Source organism: Mercenaria mercenaria, chromosome 11, assembly GCF_021730395.1.
Source record: "Mercenaria mercenaria strain notata chromosome 11, MADL_Memer_1, whole genome shotgun sequence".
NCBI classification, from domain to species: domain Eukaryota; kingdom Metazoa; phylum Mollusca; class Bivalvia; order Venerida; family Veneridae; genus Mercenaria; species Mercenaria mercenaria.
Genome location: NC_069371.1, coordinates 40,209,914 through 40,221,434, shown reverse-complemented (window position 1 = coordinate 40,221,434; position 11,521 = coordinate 40,209,914). Strand labels below are relative to the sequence as shown.

General features: G+C 35.9%; 1 protein-coding gene across 1 annotated transcript; it reads right to left on the bottom strand.

The window, feature by feature from the left end:
- Window positions 1-1,029: 1,029 nt before the first annotated feature.
- Window positions 1,030-11,154, bottom strand: LOC123532989 (uncharacterized). Its single transcript, XM_053518275.1, has 8 exons — window positions 10,978-11,154; window positions 9,635-9,660; window positions 9,050-9,122; window positions 8,100-8,227; window positions 5,476-5,548; window positions 4,531-4,658; window positions 1,531-1,603; window positions 1,030-1,271 (listed from the first exon to the last, which is right to left on the bottom strand). Exons 1-8 carry the CDS (start codon window positions 11,070-11,072, stop codon window positions 1,121-1,123), a joined length of 747 nt encoding a protein of 248 aa, XP_053374250.1. The 5' UTR covers window positions 11,073-11,154; the 3' UTR covers window positions 1,030-1,120.
- Between the last annotated feature and the right edge of the window lie 367 nt (window positions 11,155-11,521).

Below are 11,521 nucleotides of genomic sequence, written 5' to 3'. Positions count from 1 at the left end.
AAATAAAAGGATCTAGTGATCACAGTTCATATAAATAAATGTACCTCTCCTGAGGTTGCGCCTATGCAAGAGTCGGACATTACATCGGAAATTACATGTAATACAATACAATATGGACAGTGTTGTTTTTGCATTCCAATTGATAGGGAATCGTTCCTACGCGTAGCGACAAAAATCGGTTTCGATTCCTCTGTGGTAACATGCGATATACCGAATGAGATATTTACTATCGAATTAAAAAATGTGTCCGTCCGTGCTCTCAGTAGACAGTTCTTTTCAAATGTTACGGGATAGATTGAAGTCGGATTGACTTCTGCTTGAGACAGTGCCTTATTTCATATTGATAGAGATGTGTGACAGAGACATTTCAAAAGATACCATTGCCATTGGTTGATTCAGAATACGTTTGAAACTCTTCTTTTCGAACATCAATAAAATGCCAGTTTTGACATAGCATATAATTAGGAATTACAGCTCTGACATTTTTGTTTTTTGACAATTGTTTATGTGTGTAATATATTTGTTATAAACATCTGTCAGATGTTTAAATTTAAAATATTTCTGCTGTTGCTGTTGCTGTTCTACAGATGGCGCGGCTTATTTATGTTGTCGATGACCAGAAAGATTTTCTAAGTTTAAAATAAGTTAATATTGTCTTCATGCCAATTTTGAAGCATCGTAATTAGAAATGCATCTCAATACATCCTTGAACGTGTACTGTTACCCCACATAACCATCTTAACATTAATGCAGTGTGACTATTCATTAGGACTGTGATGCGCATATATGACTGAAATTATCTACATCATTATATTCGATTCAAATGTCCAAATAACAAATAGTAGAAACTACCGAAATCACCTCAGATTGAATTAGAGATTTTTTATGTCCTAATCCATAACATGGCGTGCTAATTAAGCTTAATCGTCCATTTTCGTATACCGAGTCCACCGAAACAGAACTTTGGAGGTGTCAGCAGCTCAACCCCATCATCATGGGTTCGAGCCTAACTGGGGTAAAAGCTCAACTGCAACTTTCCTAACACACTGTTTAGTCATTCCGTTAAATATTATATTTCTAACGTATAAATGTATAATTCTATTTCATTCCTAACGCATGTTCAATATGATAGTAACCACTTACGGACACAGTCTGGAATGTTCTTGCCGGGAGGATCAAAATACTCTCCGAACATCTGATCACATTCCCGTTTGTCTGAAGTCTTTCCTGACGGAAACTGGTACCCTGCATAACAAGACGCTGTACACGAGCTGAAATTAGTTTTGACGGCAGTGCTGAATTTAGAATCTTTTTTACAGATTGTATAGATAGTAAGTGCATTCTAGGAGAAACAGACATATTCAGTACACTTGAGTGATTTTAGATTTCATATAATCTGCACAAGGTATATGATAAAAGTCTTGTATTATGCCAGCCCTATTCGGATATAGCAACAAATTTAAATTGACGCTCATGTTTGGTTTTAAAATAGTACGTCCCAACGAATACTTAAAAGAACGGAAAACTTACTAGAATGGAAATCCCGCTCCACATGCTATTCTTCCATGAGCTGGGGCAGGCAATGGGTGACACTTACTGTTTACTACATACAAACGAAAAAAAAAAACATGTAATATTCTTGAAAATTGACGTCTAGTTACAACATATAGTATCTACTATTTGTTACCCGAAACATAGGCAAACTAAATGCTTTATTATATTTGTCACAGGGAGAGAAAAATGTGCAGCCAGACCGGGACTCGAACCCGGGGCCTCGGAATACCGTTCCGATGTTCTATCGGCTGAGCCATCCGGCCGCCTACACACTTTCTCCCCGTTTTAATATATTTCAAGTTCTATACCGTGACATATTTATTAAGCTTTATAATGTTTGTTTGAATACGATCGTTTTCAGACAATGTATGTCTGTCCGAGGTGACTGTCTTTGCATTCTTGACTGCGGTTACCGATCAGAAACAGACAACCGAAGAAATTATCACCATTGACATGCTGGTATTTGACAAATTATGTTTGGTAATTTATTATAAATATTTCTTTCAAATATTTACCATGTCTAGCCCCTGTACGACTGACAAACGCGTGCACACGTCATATACCATAACACACAAGAAATTGATTGAATGAATTTTCTGGTTTACATTACAGCCTGCAGCTTCCATTTGACTAAGCAATTAAACAAATGAATGCTGAATTATAGCATAAAAATGATTCAGTACGGAAAGACCTAAAGTTCGAGTACTACCCAATGCTGTTATTATCTTGCCCCACTTTCTTATTGTTTTCACTATGTTAAAAATAGTTTGCTGATGGATATTCGAAACACATCCTATAGTAAATTTCCACAGCAATGTTAATATGAAAGAATCCAGTGTCTCGCTATTATATTCGAACGTGTTATATATTATCAAGAATAGAGCTATATCTCGGCCAAAAGCTGTAAATTTTTTTTATTTATTTAGATGATATCATGTAAAGTTTAAGTTGTTTTATCAAAAAAGTAAAAAAAAAAAAAAAAAAAAAAAAAAGAAAAAAAAAAAGAAGAAAAAAAGCGCCATCGACAATATTCGATTTAAGTTCATAAACAAAAATAATGTTTAAACTCTTATCATGTTTACGAGAGACTGTCCGACTGTCCCCCTATGGATAGCGTAGTGAGAACATGTGCTCTATTTAGACATTTCTAAAGAATATATGATAACAGTACATATAGACGATGTTACCCGAAATTTGCAGCTTTAGCACATGCTTGCAGTGTCCTTTATATACACAATTTATTTTAGGTCGATTGTAAAGGAAGTTCTACAACTTTTATTAATTACTCTCGACACCTCATTCCTGATGAAATCCATCGCCACGAGGGTATGAGAGAAGAGGCCAGTTTTCCTTTTAATGCTGAGCGCCAAGCAAGGAAGCTACTGAAACCATTTTTCACGTTTTTGGTATGACGAGGCTGGGGATCGAACCCACGACCTCCCGCACTCGAAGCGCACGCTCTACCACTACGCTATCGAGGCAGGTCCTTGTTTTGTATGTTTGGTTTGCAGATTAAATTGATGGGCCAAGATTTTTGTGCTGAATCTTTGTAATGTTTGAGGCCAAGTTTGAAACAAAGATTAATAATCAGGCAATTTAAAGCATCGGTTTGGAGTCCAACAAAACCCTTGAAACAAGAGTTGGAGTTTGGAAATGAGAGTTCGTTGTAATTGCAACGTATGCTTAAATTAGAAAGGAGAGTTCGTTGTTATTGCAACGTAATACTATGCTAAAATGTGCAAGTTTGTAAGGTTCTCCGATCCATATACTTATCATGGGCCAAATGGTTCATGAAAATAGTTTCGATTAGTTTTGGTTTTGGGTGTAGGTTGAACATCTATACGACATGGTTTGTAGGTTCTTCTTCAAAGATACTGTTTGAAGAAAATTTATCTAAGAGGCAACAGTATGGTAGTTATTGTCTATAGGAGGTTAAAGTGAGTAGAGCAAGAGGTTCTTGGTTCGACACATAGGTTTGAACATCGGTACAAAAGGAATTGTGGTTGTTATTCATATACACTCTCTGTAAATAGTTTCATCCAAAAGACAAGTTATGTACAGTATAGTAGTACGATCCGAGGAATTGTAGAAGAACATTATTGGTTTAATTAGTTCAGTTTGAAACATTGAATGATATGACCTGTGTGACTATTGAAATTATTAAACCCATTAGTACCGGAATAATTAACATAAAGGCAAAGTAGGCTTATGAAAACTATACATATAAGATATTCAGATTTCACCAAATCTGTAATGTTAAGAAGGGACGAGATGACAGGACCCGTTTCATAGCTAAATATAACAGGTGTAGTCACATTCCCTGGGTAATAAATAAATATATGGACTGCATGCTTTTAATCGAGCATATAACGCTCCGTTTGCAGAGCTCATTGCTTTAAATGGTTCTGCACTTACCTTTTAATTTTATCTCTATGTTTTATTAACTGATTATCACTAATTTCAGGTATCAATATCTAGTCTGATTTTTTTTTCTGGGTAACTTAATTCAACGCTAGTGTTTTAGATAAAGGAATGCAAATTTGAAATCTACTGCTTATGACTGTTATGCTATTCATGCGCTAATTTTACTCAGGGTCCGGCCATTGTAGCCAGCCGTAAAGTATTTAATTCGTTTATAATAAATACCAATTCATGGCTAACATGATTTTACGAGCTGTCACGACAAGCATAGACCTGCAACAAATTTTCGACCTACCACAGTCCATATGATAGAAACTATGTACACACCACAGATTGCAGTACGAGTTACACTGTTTTGTATTTAATGACCCACTGCATTCGAAATATCGCGTTATTCACTTATATTTAAAAGAAAATATGCTACAGACTCGACCAATAAGGAAAACTACACAAAACACTCGCGTAACACGTTAAATGCATCATTCCGTCCACTTTTTCCAATGGTTAAATGTATATTTCAATTGCAATAACATGTGTAATAATGTAATCACTTACAGACACAGTTTGGAATGTTCCTTCCGGGAGGATCAAACCATTCTCCGAACATCTGATCACATTCTAGTTTGACTGAACTATTTCCAGATAGAAATTGGTACCCTGCATCGCAATGCGCTGTACATGAGCTAGAATTTGGGCATGAAAAATTGTCATTTCTCAAATAATGTGATTTGTCGATTTTTTAAAATAGATTTAGTTTAGTTTTGTTTACCTCAGCAAGCATGAAAGGCGGACTCCACCTCATACACACAATATTTTCATAGCTAAGCTAATACAATACAATACATAGAGTATGTGAATTTGCGATACCCTCCTGACATTTTGGTAGATATAATACACAAAAGATACAGTGAGTATTCAGTTCGTCACATATTATCCTTAATTATTTCAAAGAGTATAATGTGCATGCAAACAAAACTGTTCTTCATCGAAGCTATTAGGACACAGATATCAGTGCAGTTAATATCACCGATACTCAAAACGTTAATGTTCTTAATGTGTTTTATTCCGCCTTCTACAAGTTTAGACCACCACTGTCTTGATTTAAAAAAAAATAATCCCTAGTGTGTGTACAGTAACAATCTTACTGATCTCGGATTTTGACAACACGTACTATTTAATCTAGAGGTAAAATAGGGACGTCCGTGGCTGAGTGGTTAAGGTAGCTAACTTCAGATCACTTGCCCCTAACTGATGTCGTTTCTAGCCGCACTTCTGACGTATAATTCTTCATTTGTGGAAGCAATCCAACAGGCTTACAGAAGTTTGGCGGTTCTTCCATGGTGCCCGCCGCCCCTGATTAAATAATGCCCAAAGGAGAACCTGGGTCTTTCTCTATCAAAAAAGCAGAAGTCACCACATGACCTAAAATTGTGTCGGAGTGTGATGTTAAACCCTACCAAAAAATCTCACAGCCATTCATGAAAGTAACGAAAGACTTACTAGAATGGAAACCCGGCTCCACATGCTATTCTTCCATGAGCTGGGGCAGGCAATGGGTGACACTTATTGTCTACTACATACAAACGAAAATAAACAACATGTAATATTCTTGAAAATTGACGTCTAGTTACAACATATAGTATCCGCTATTTGGTACCCAAAACATAGGCAAACTAAATGCTTTATTATATTTATTAAGCTTGATAGTGCTTGTTTGAATACGATCGTTTTCAGACAATTTATGACTGTCCGAGGTGACTGTCTTTGCATTCTTAACTGCGGTTACCGATCAGGAACAGGCAACCGAAGAAATTATAACCATTGGCATGCTGTCATTTGACAAATTATGTTTGGCAAAAAGTGATTCAGTACGGGAAAGATCTAAAGTTCGAGTACTACCCAATGCTGTTATTATCTTGCCCCACTTTCTTATTGTTTTCACTATGTTAAAAATAGTTTGCTGATGGATATTCGAAACACATCCTATAGTAAATTTCCACAGCAATGTTAATATGAAAGAATCCAGTATCTTGCTATTATATTCGAAAGTGTTATATATTATTGAGAACAGAGCTATATCTCGGCAAAAGCTGTAAAATTGAAGTTGTTTCTTTATTTAGATGATATCATGTAAGTTTTAAGTTGTTTTATGAAAAAAGTAAAAAATAAATAAATAAATAAAAAAAAAAAAAAAAAAACGCCATCGACAATATTCGATTTAAGTTCATAAACAAAAATAATGTTTAAACTGTAATCATGTTTACGAGAGACTGTCCCCCTGTAGACAGCAACGTGAGGTCATGTACACTATTCAGACATTTCTAAAGAATACATGATAACAGTACATAAAGACGATGTTACACGAAATTTGCAGCTTTAGCACATGCTTGCAGTGTCCTTTATATACATAATTTATTTTAGGTCGATTGTGAAGGAAGTTCTACAACTTCTATTAATCACTCTCGACACCTCATTCCTGAAGAAATCCATCGCCACGAGGGTATGAGAGAAGAGGCCAGTTTTCCTTTTAATGCTGAGCGCCAAGCAAGGAAGCTACTGATACCATTTTTCACGTCTTTGGTATGACGCGGCTGGGGATCGAACCCACGACCTCCCGCACTCGAAGCGGACGCTCTACCATTAGGCTATCGAGGCGGTGTCCTTGCTTTGTATGTTTGGTTTGCAGATTAAACTAATGGGCCAAGATTTTTGTGCTAAATATTTGTAATGTTTGAGGCCAAGTTTGAAACAAAGATTAATAATCAAACAATTTAAAGCATCAGTTTGGAGTCCGACAAAACCCTTGAAACAAGAGTTGGAGTTTGGAGATGAGAGTTCGTTGTAATTGCAACGTATGCTAAAATTGGAAAGGAGAGTTCGTTGTAATTGCAACGTATGCTAAAATTTGCAAGTTTGCAAGGTTCTTTGATTCATATACTTATCATGGGCCAAATAGTTAATGAAAATAATTTCGATCAGTTTTGGTTTGGGTGTAGGTTGAACATCTATACGACATGGCTTGTAGGTTCTAATTCAAAGATACTGTTTGAAGAAAATTTATCTAAGACGAAACAGTATGGTAGTTATTGTCTATAGGAGGTTAAAGTGAGTAGAGCAAGAGGTTCTTGGTTCGACACATAGGTTTGAACATCGGTACAAAAGGATTTGTGGTTGTTATTCATATACATTTTCTGTAAGTAGTTTCATCCAAAAGACAAGTTATGTACAGTATAGTAGTACGATCCTAGGAATTGTAGAAGAACATTATTGGTTTAATTAGTTTAGTTTGAAACATTGAATGTTATGATCTGTTGAAATTATTAAGCCCATTAGTACCGGAATAATTAACATGAGTGCAAGGTAGACTAATGAAAACTATACATATAAGATATTCGGATTTCACTAAAACTGTAATGTTAAAAAAGGACGAGATGACAGGACCCGTTTCGTAGCTAAATATAACAGGTGTAGCTATAATAAATAAATGTATGGACTGCATGCTTTTAATCGAGCACATAACGCTGCGTTTGCAGAGCCCATTGCTTTAAAGTGTTCTACACTTACCTTTTATTTTTATCGCTATGTTTTATTAACTGATTATCACTCATTTCAGATCAAGATCTAATCTGATTTTTTTTTCTGGGTAACTTAATTCAACGCTAGTGTTTAAGATAAAGGAATGTAAATTTGAAATCTGTTGCTTATGACTGTTATGCTATTCGTGTGCTAATTTTACTCAGGGTCCATCCAATGTAGCCGTAAAGTATATAATTCGTTTATAATAAATAACAGTTCGTGGCTAACATGATTTTACGAGCTGTCACGACAAGCATAGACCTGCAACAAATTTTCGACCTACCACAGTCCATATAATAGAAACTATGTACACGCCACAGATAGCAGTACGAGTTACACTGTTTTGTATTTAATGACCCACGTACTGCATTCGAAAATATCGCGTTATTCACCTATATTACAAAGGCAACATGCTACAGACTCGACCAATAAGGAAAACTACACAAAACACTCGCGTAACACGTTAAATGCATCATTCCGTCCACTTTTTCCAATGGTTAAATGTATATTTCAATTGCAATAACATGTGTAATAATGTAATCACTTACAGACACAGTTTGGAATGTTCCTTCCGGGAGGATCAAACCATTCTCCGAACATCTGATCACATTCTAGTTTGACTGAACTATTTCCAGATGGAAACTGGTACCCGGCATCGCAATGCGCTGTACATGAGCTAGAATTTGGGCATGAAAAATTGTCATTTCTCAAATAAAGTGATACATGTCGATTTTTTTATATATTTAGTTTAGTTTTGTTTATCTCAGCAAGCATGAAAGCCGGCCTCCAGCTCATACACACAGTATTTTCATAGCTAAGCTAATACAATAAAATACATAGAGTATGTGAATTTGCGATACCGTCCTGACATTTTGGTAGATATAATACACAAAAGGTACAGTGATTATTCAGTTCGTCACATATTATCCTTAAATATTTCAAAGAGTATAATCTGCATGCAGACAAAACTGTTCTTCATCGAAGCTATCAGGACACAGATATCAGTGTAGTTCATATCACCGATACTCAAAACGTTGATGTTCTTAATGTGTTTTATTTCGCCTTCTTCAAGTTTAGACTACCACTGTCTTGATTTAAAAAATACTTTTCATCCCTTATGTGTGTACAGTAACAACCTTACTGATCACGGATTTTGACAACACGTACTATTTGATCTGGAGGTAAAATAGGGACGTCCGTGGCTGAGTGGTTAAGATAGCTAACTTCAGATCACTTGCCCCTAACTGATGTCGTTTCTAGCCTCACTTCTGACGTATAATTCTTCATGTGAGGAAGCAATCCAACAGGCTTTCAGAAGTTTGGCGGTTCTTTCCTGGTGCCCGCCGCCCGTGATGAAAAAATACCCAAAGGAGAACCTGGGTCTTTCTCTATCAAAAAAGCGGGAATGTCACCACATGACCTAAAATCGTGTCGGAGTGATGTTAAACCCAACCAAAAAAAATCTCACAGCCATTTATGAAAGTAATGAAAGACTTACTAGAATGGAAATCCCTCTCCGCATACTATGGTTCCGTGAGCTGGGGCAGGTAATGGATGACACTGGCTGTCAACTACAAACAAAGATAATGTAATTAGCATGAGATTGACGTTCCATAATACAATAATACAATGTTTCTACTAGTTGTTATCTTAGAGGTAGTTGAACTTCTACAAATATTTTATTGGGCATAGATTTGTTTGGTTTTACGTTACATTGTCACAATGTAGGACTGAGTAACCAAGGACTGTCCGTCTTGCAGCTTTAACTCCAGTTGCCCCTTTGGACATTGTTGCAGGTATTGTCTTTTACTACCATATATATCATTTTCTTTAGAGACAAACCATTTTTCCCCGATTAAGCGATTACCAGTGTGATTGCTTTAAAACTTGAAACTTTAGTTAATGCACAAAAATCTGCCTTTAGCTCATAAAATATCTCTTTCACGCATTATAAGGCGACGAACTACAAATGTTCGTTAACTAGGGAGGCAATCTAACCGACAGACCTGATTGCACGAAACTGGTCGACACAATACTACAATGCATGTTTTGCTAATTGTATGTGCATAACAGTAAAACAAACCTACGAATCGTGTTTTTCTTGCAGCCCTGAAATAGAGAGAAGATATTTTATGGTGATATAAACGTTTGTTTTCTTCGGATCTTGAGATTGAAGTGTTTTCCTTAAAATTATATTCTTTCTATTGAAAAGGTATTCATTCATATGCAGATCTAAATTTTACAAAAACACTTTGAAGGGTTATAACGATAGGAGTCAGATGAAATAAAATACGAGCCGCGCCATGAGAAAACCAACATAGTGGCTTTGCGACCAGCATGGACCCAGACCAGCCTGCTCATCCACATCCTGGTCAGGATCCATGTCATTCGCTAACGGTTTCTCTAATTGTTATAGGCTTCGAAAGCCAACAGCTTGGATCCTGACCAGACTGCGCGGATGCGCAGGCTGGTCTGGATCCATGCTGGTCGCAAAGCCACTATGTTGGTTTTCTCATGGCGCGGTTCATATATAGTTGAAATGAAATATGTCAATTGCATTCAAAGAACAACTTTAATAAAAAACAGTTCAGACATGATTTAGTATACAAAATCAATATACGTTGATAATGCATCTAAGAACCAACACTTTCACGATGAATACCCAAGCCTTTATCAAATCGAAATAAATTCTAAAACTGTTTCTTTTCTTAAGTTCTATAAAACCGTATAATGTACTTTTCCGTTCTGAATTTGACAAAGCAGTTACAATTATGGTTCAAGTCAGGTGGTAAAAATGATAAGTGTGCTATTCTGACATAAAATTAATCTGTTTAAAAATGATAAAGTATACCTACATAAAACAAGAGCTCCGCCAAGCGGGGCAATATACGCCCGAAGGATTACATCATAGGATGGGAGCAAAATTTAAAGAACTTGACTGTTGTAGCCCAAAGGAGTGGAACAACAACATGAAAACTTCAAAAAACAAATCTAAGTCCACAAAAGAAATATTCAAAGTCCACAAAAAATCCTTATCAGGTACAGGTATGTAAAAATACACCTAAAAATTAGAGGTACCATCCATGTTGTACTACAGAAAAGTGGTCTCGGTTTTTCCCTACGGCCAATAATAAAAAAAAGTTTCAAAATAAGCTATTCATAGTGACATAAAAGGGAAGTAATTAAAAAAAGATATTGTACGTGAACAAAAAAGAGAGCGGACACGAAATTGCTAACGGACAGACGGACAGACGGACACCAGCGTCATGACGTAATACGTCCTTTCGGGCGTATAAAAATGTAAACCTGCCAAACTATTTTTGCGATAAATATATGGATTTTTCGATGGAAATAAATCTTCATTTTTTTAAAACAAGAAAGGAAAATAACTTGATTGAAATGAAAATAATAACTTATTTTTCTTACCTTGAATCAACAAAAAATGGGCAAAAAGTCACCGCAAGGCATGCCGCCTTGATGAATGAAACACCGTGTATCATTGACAAGGTCTTCTCCTGCATGTACGATAGATATATGTATCCTAACTACCAAATGGGAGTAAGCCTCTGTGTGGACCGGAAAAGGACATTCACGTTATCAGAATTAAAAATGTCTGCCCTCATACAAATACGTTCGTGTCTCTTGAAGAATTCTTTACAAATTTTGTAAGGAGTCGTCATTTGTTAACCCACGTATATCTAACAATAACCTGTTCATTACTCACTGAAAATAAACTAGGATACGATTTTCACGTACATTTTCAATAAGTTTTATCATTTATCCTATATTGTCGTGACATATCCACAAAAGGCTATTACGATAGTTATAGAAAGGATAAAATGTTTCGGATTATTGCTAAAACTTTCTTTATCTTTTTTTCTCGGTTAAAGTAGGTAGATTAAATCTATTTAAATCACAGATAAAATAAGTGATATCTGTTATCATTATGATGAATTATAAAAACTGCCTC

What these genes read in the sequence shown, in the direction of transcription:
- LOC123532989 (XM_053518275.1), bottom strand. Translation starts at nt 11,072, where the DNA reads ATGCAGGAGAAGACCTTGTCAATGATACACGGTGTTTCATTCATCAAG. An exon ending in AAGAAAAACACGATTCGTAG is followed by an intron (nt 9,123 to 9,634) that starts GTTTGTTTTACT and finishes CTTTGTTTGTAG; the next exon opens with TTGACAGCCAGTGTCATCCA. An exon ending in GGAGAGGGATTTCCATTCTA is followed by an intron (nt 8,228 to 9,049) that starts GTAAGTCTTTCA and finishes CCCAAATTCTAG; the next exon opens with CTCATGTACAGCGCATTGCG.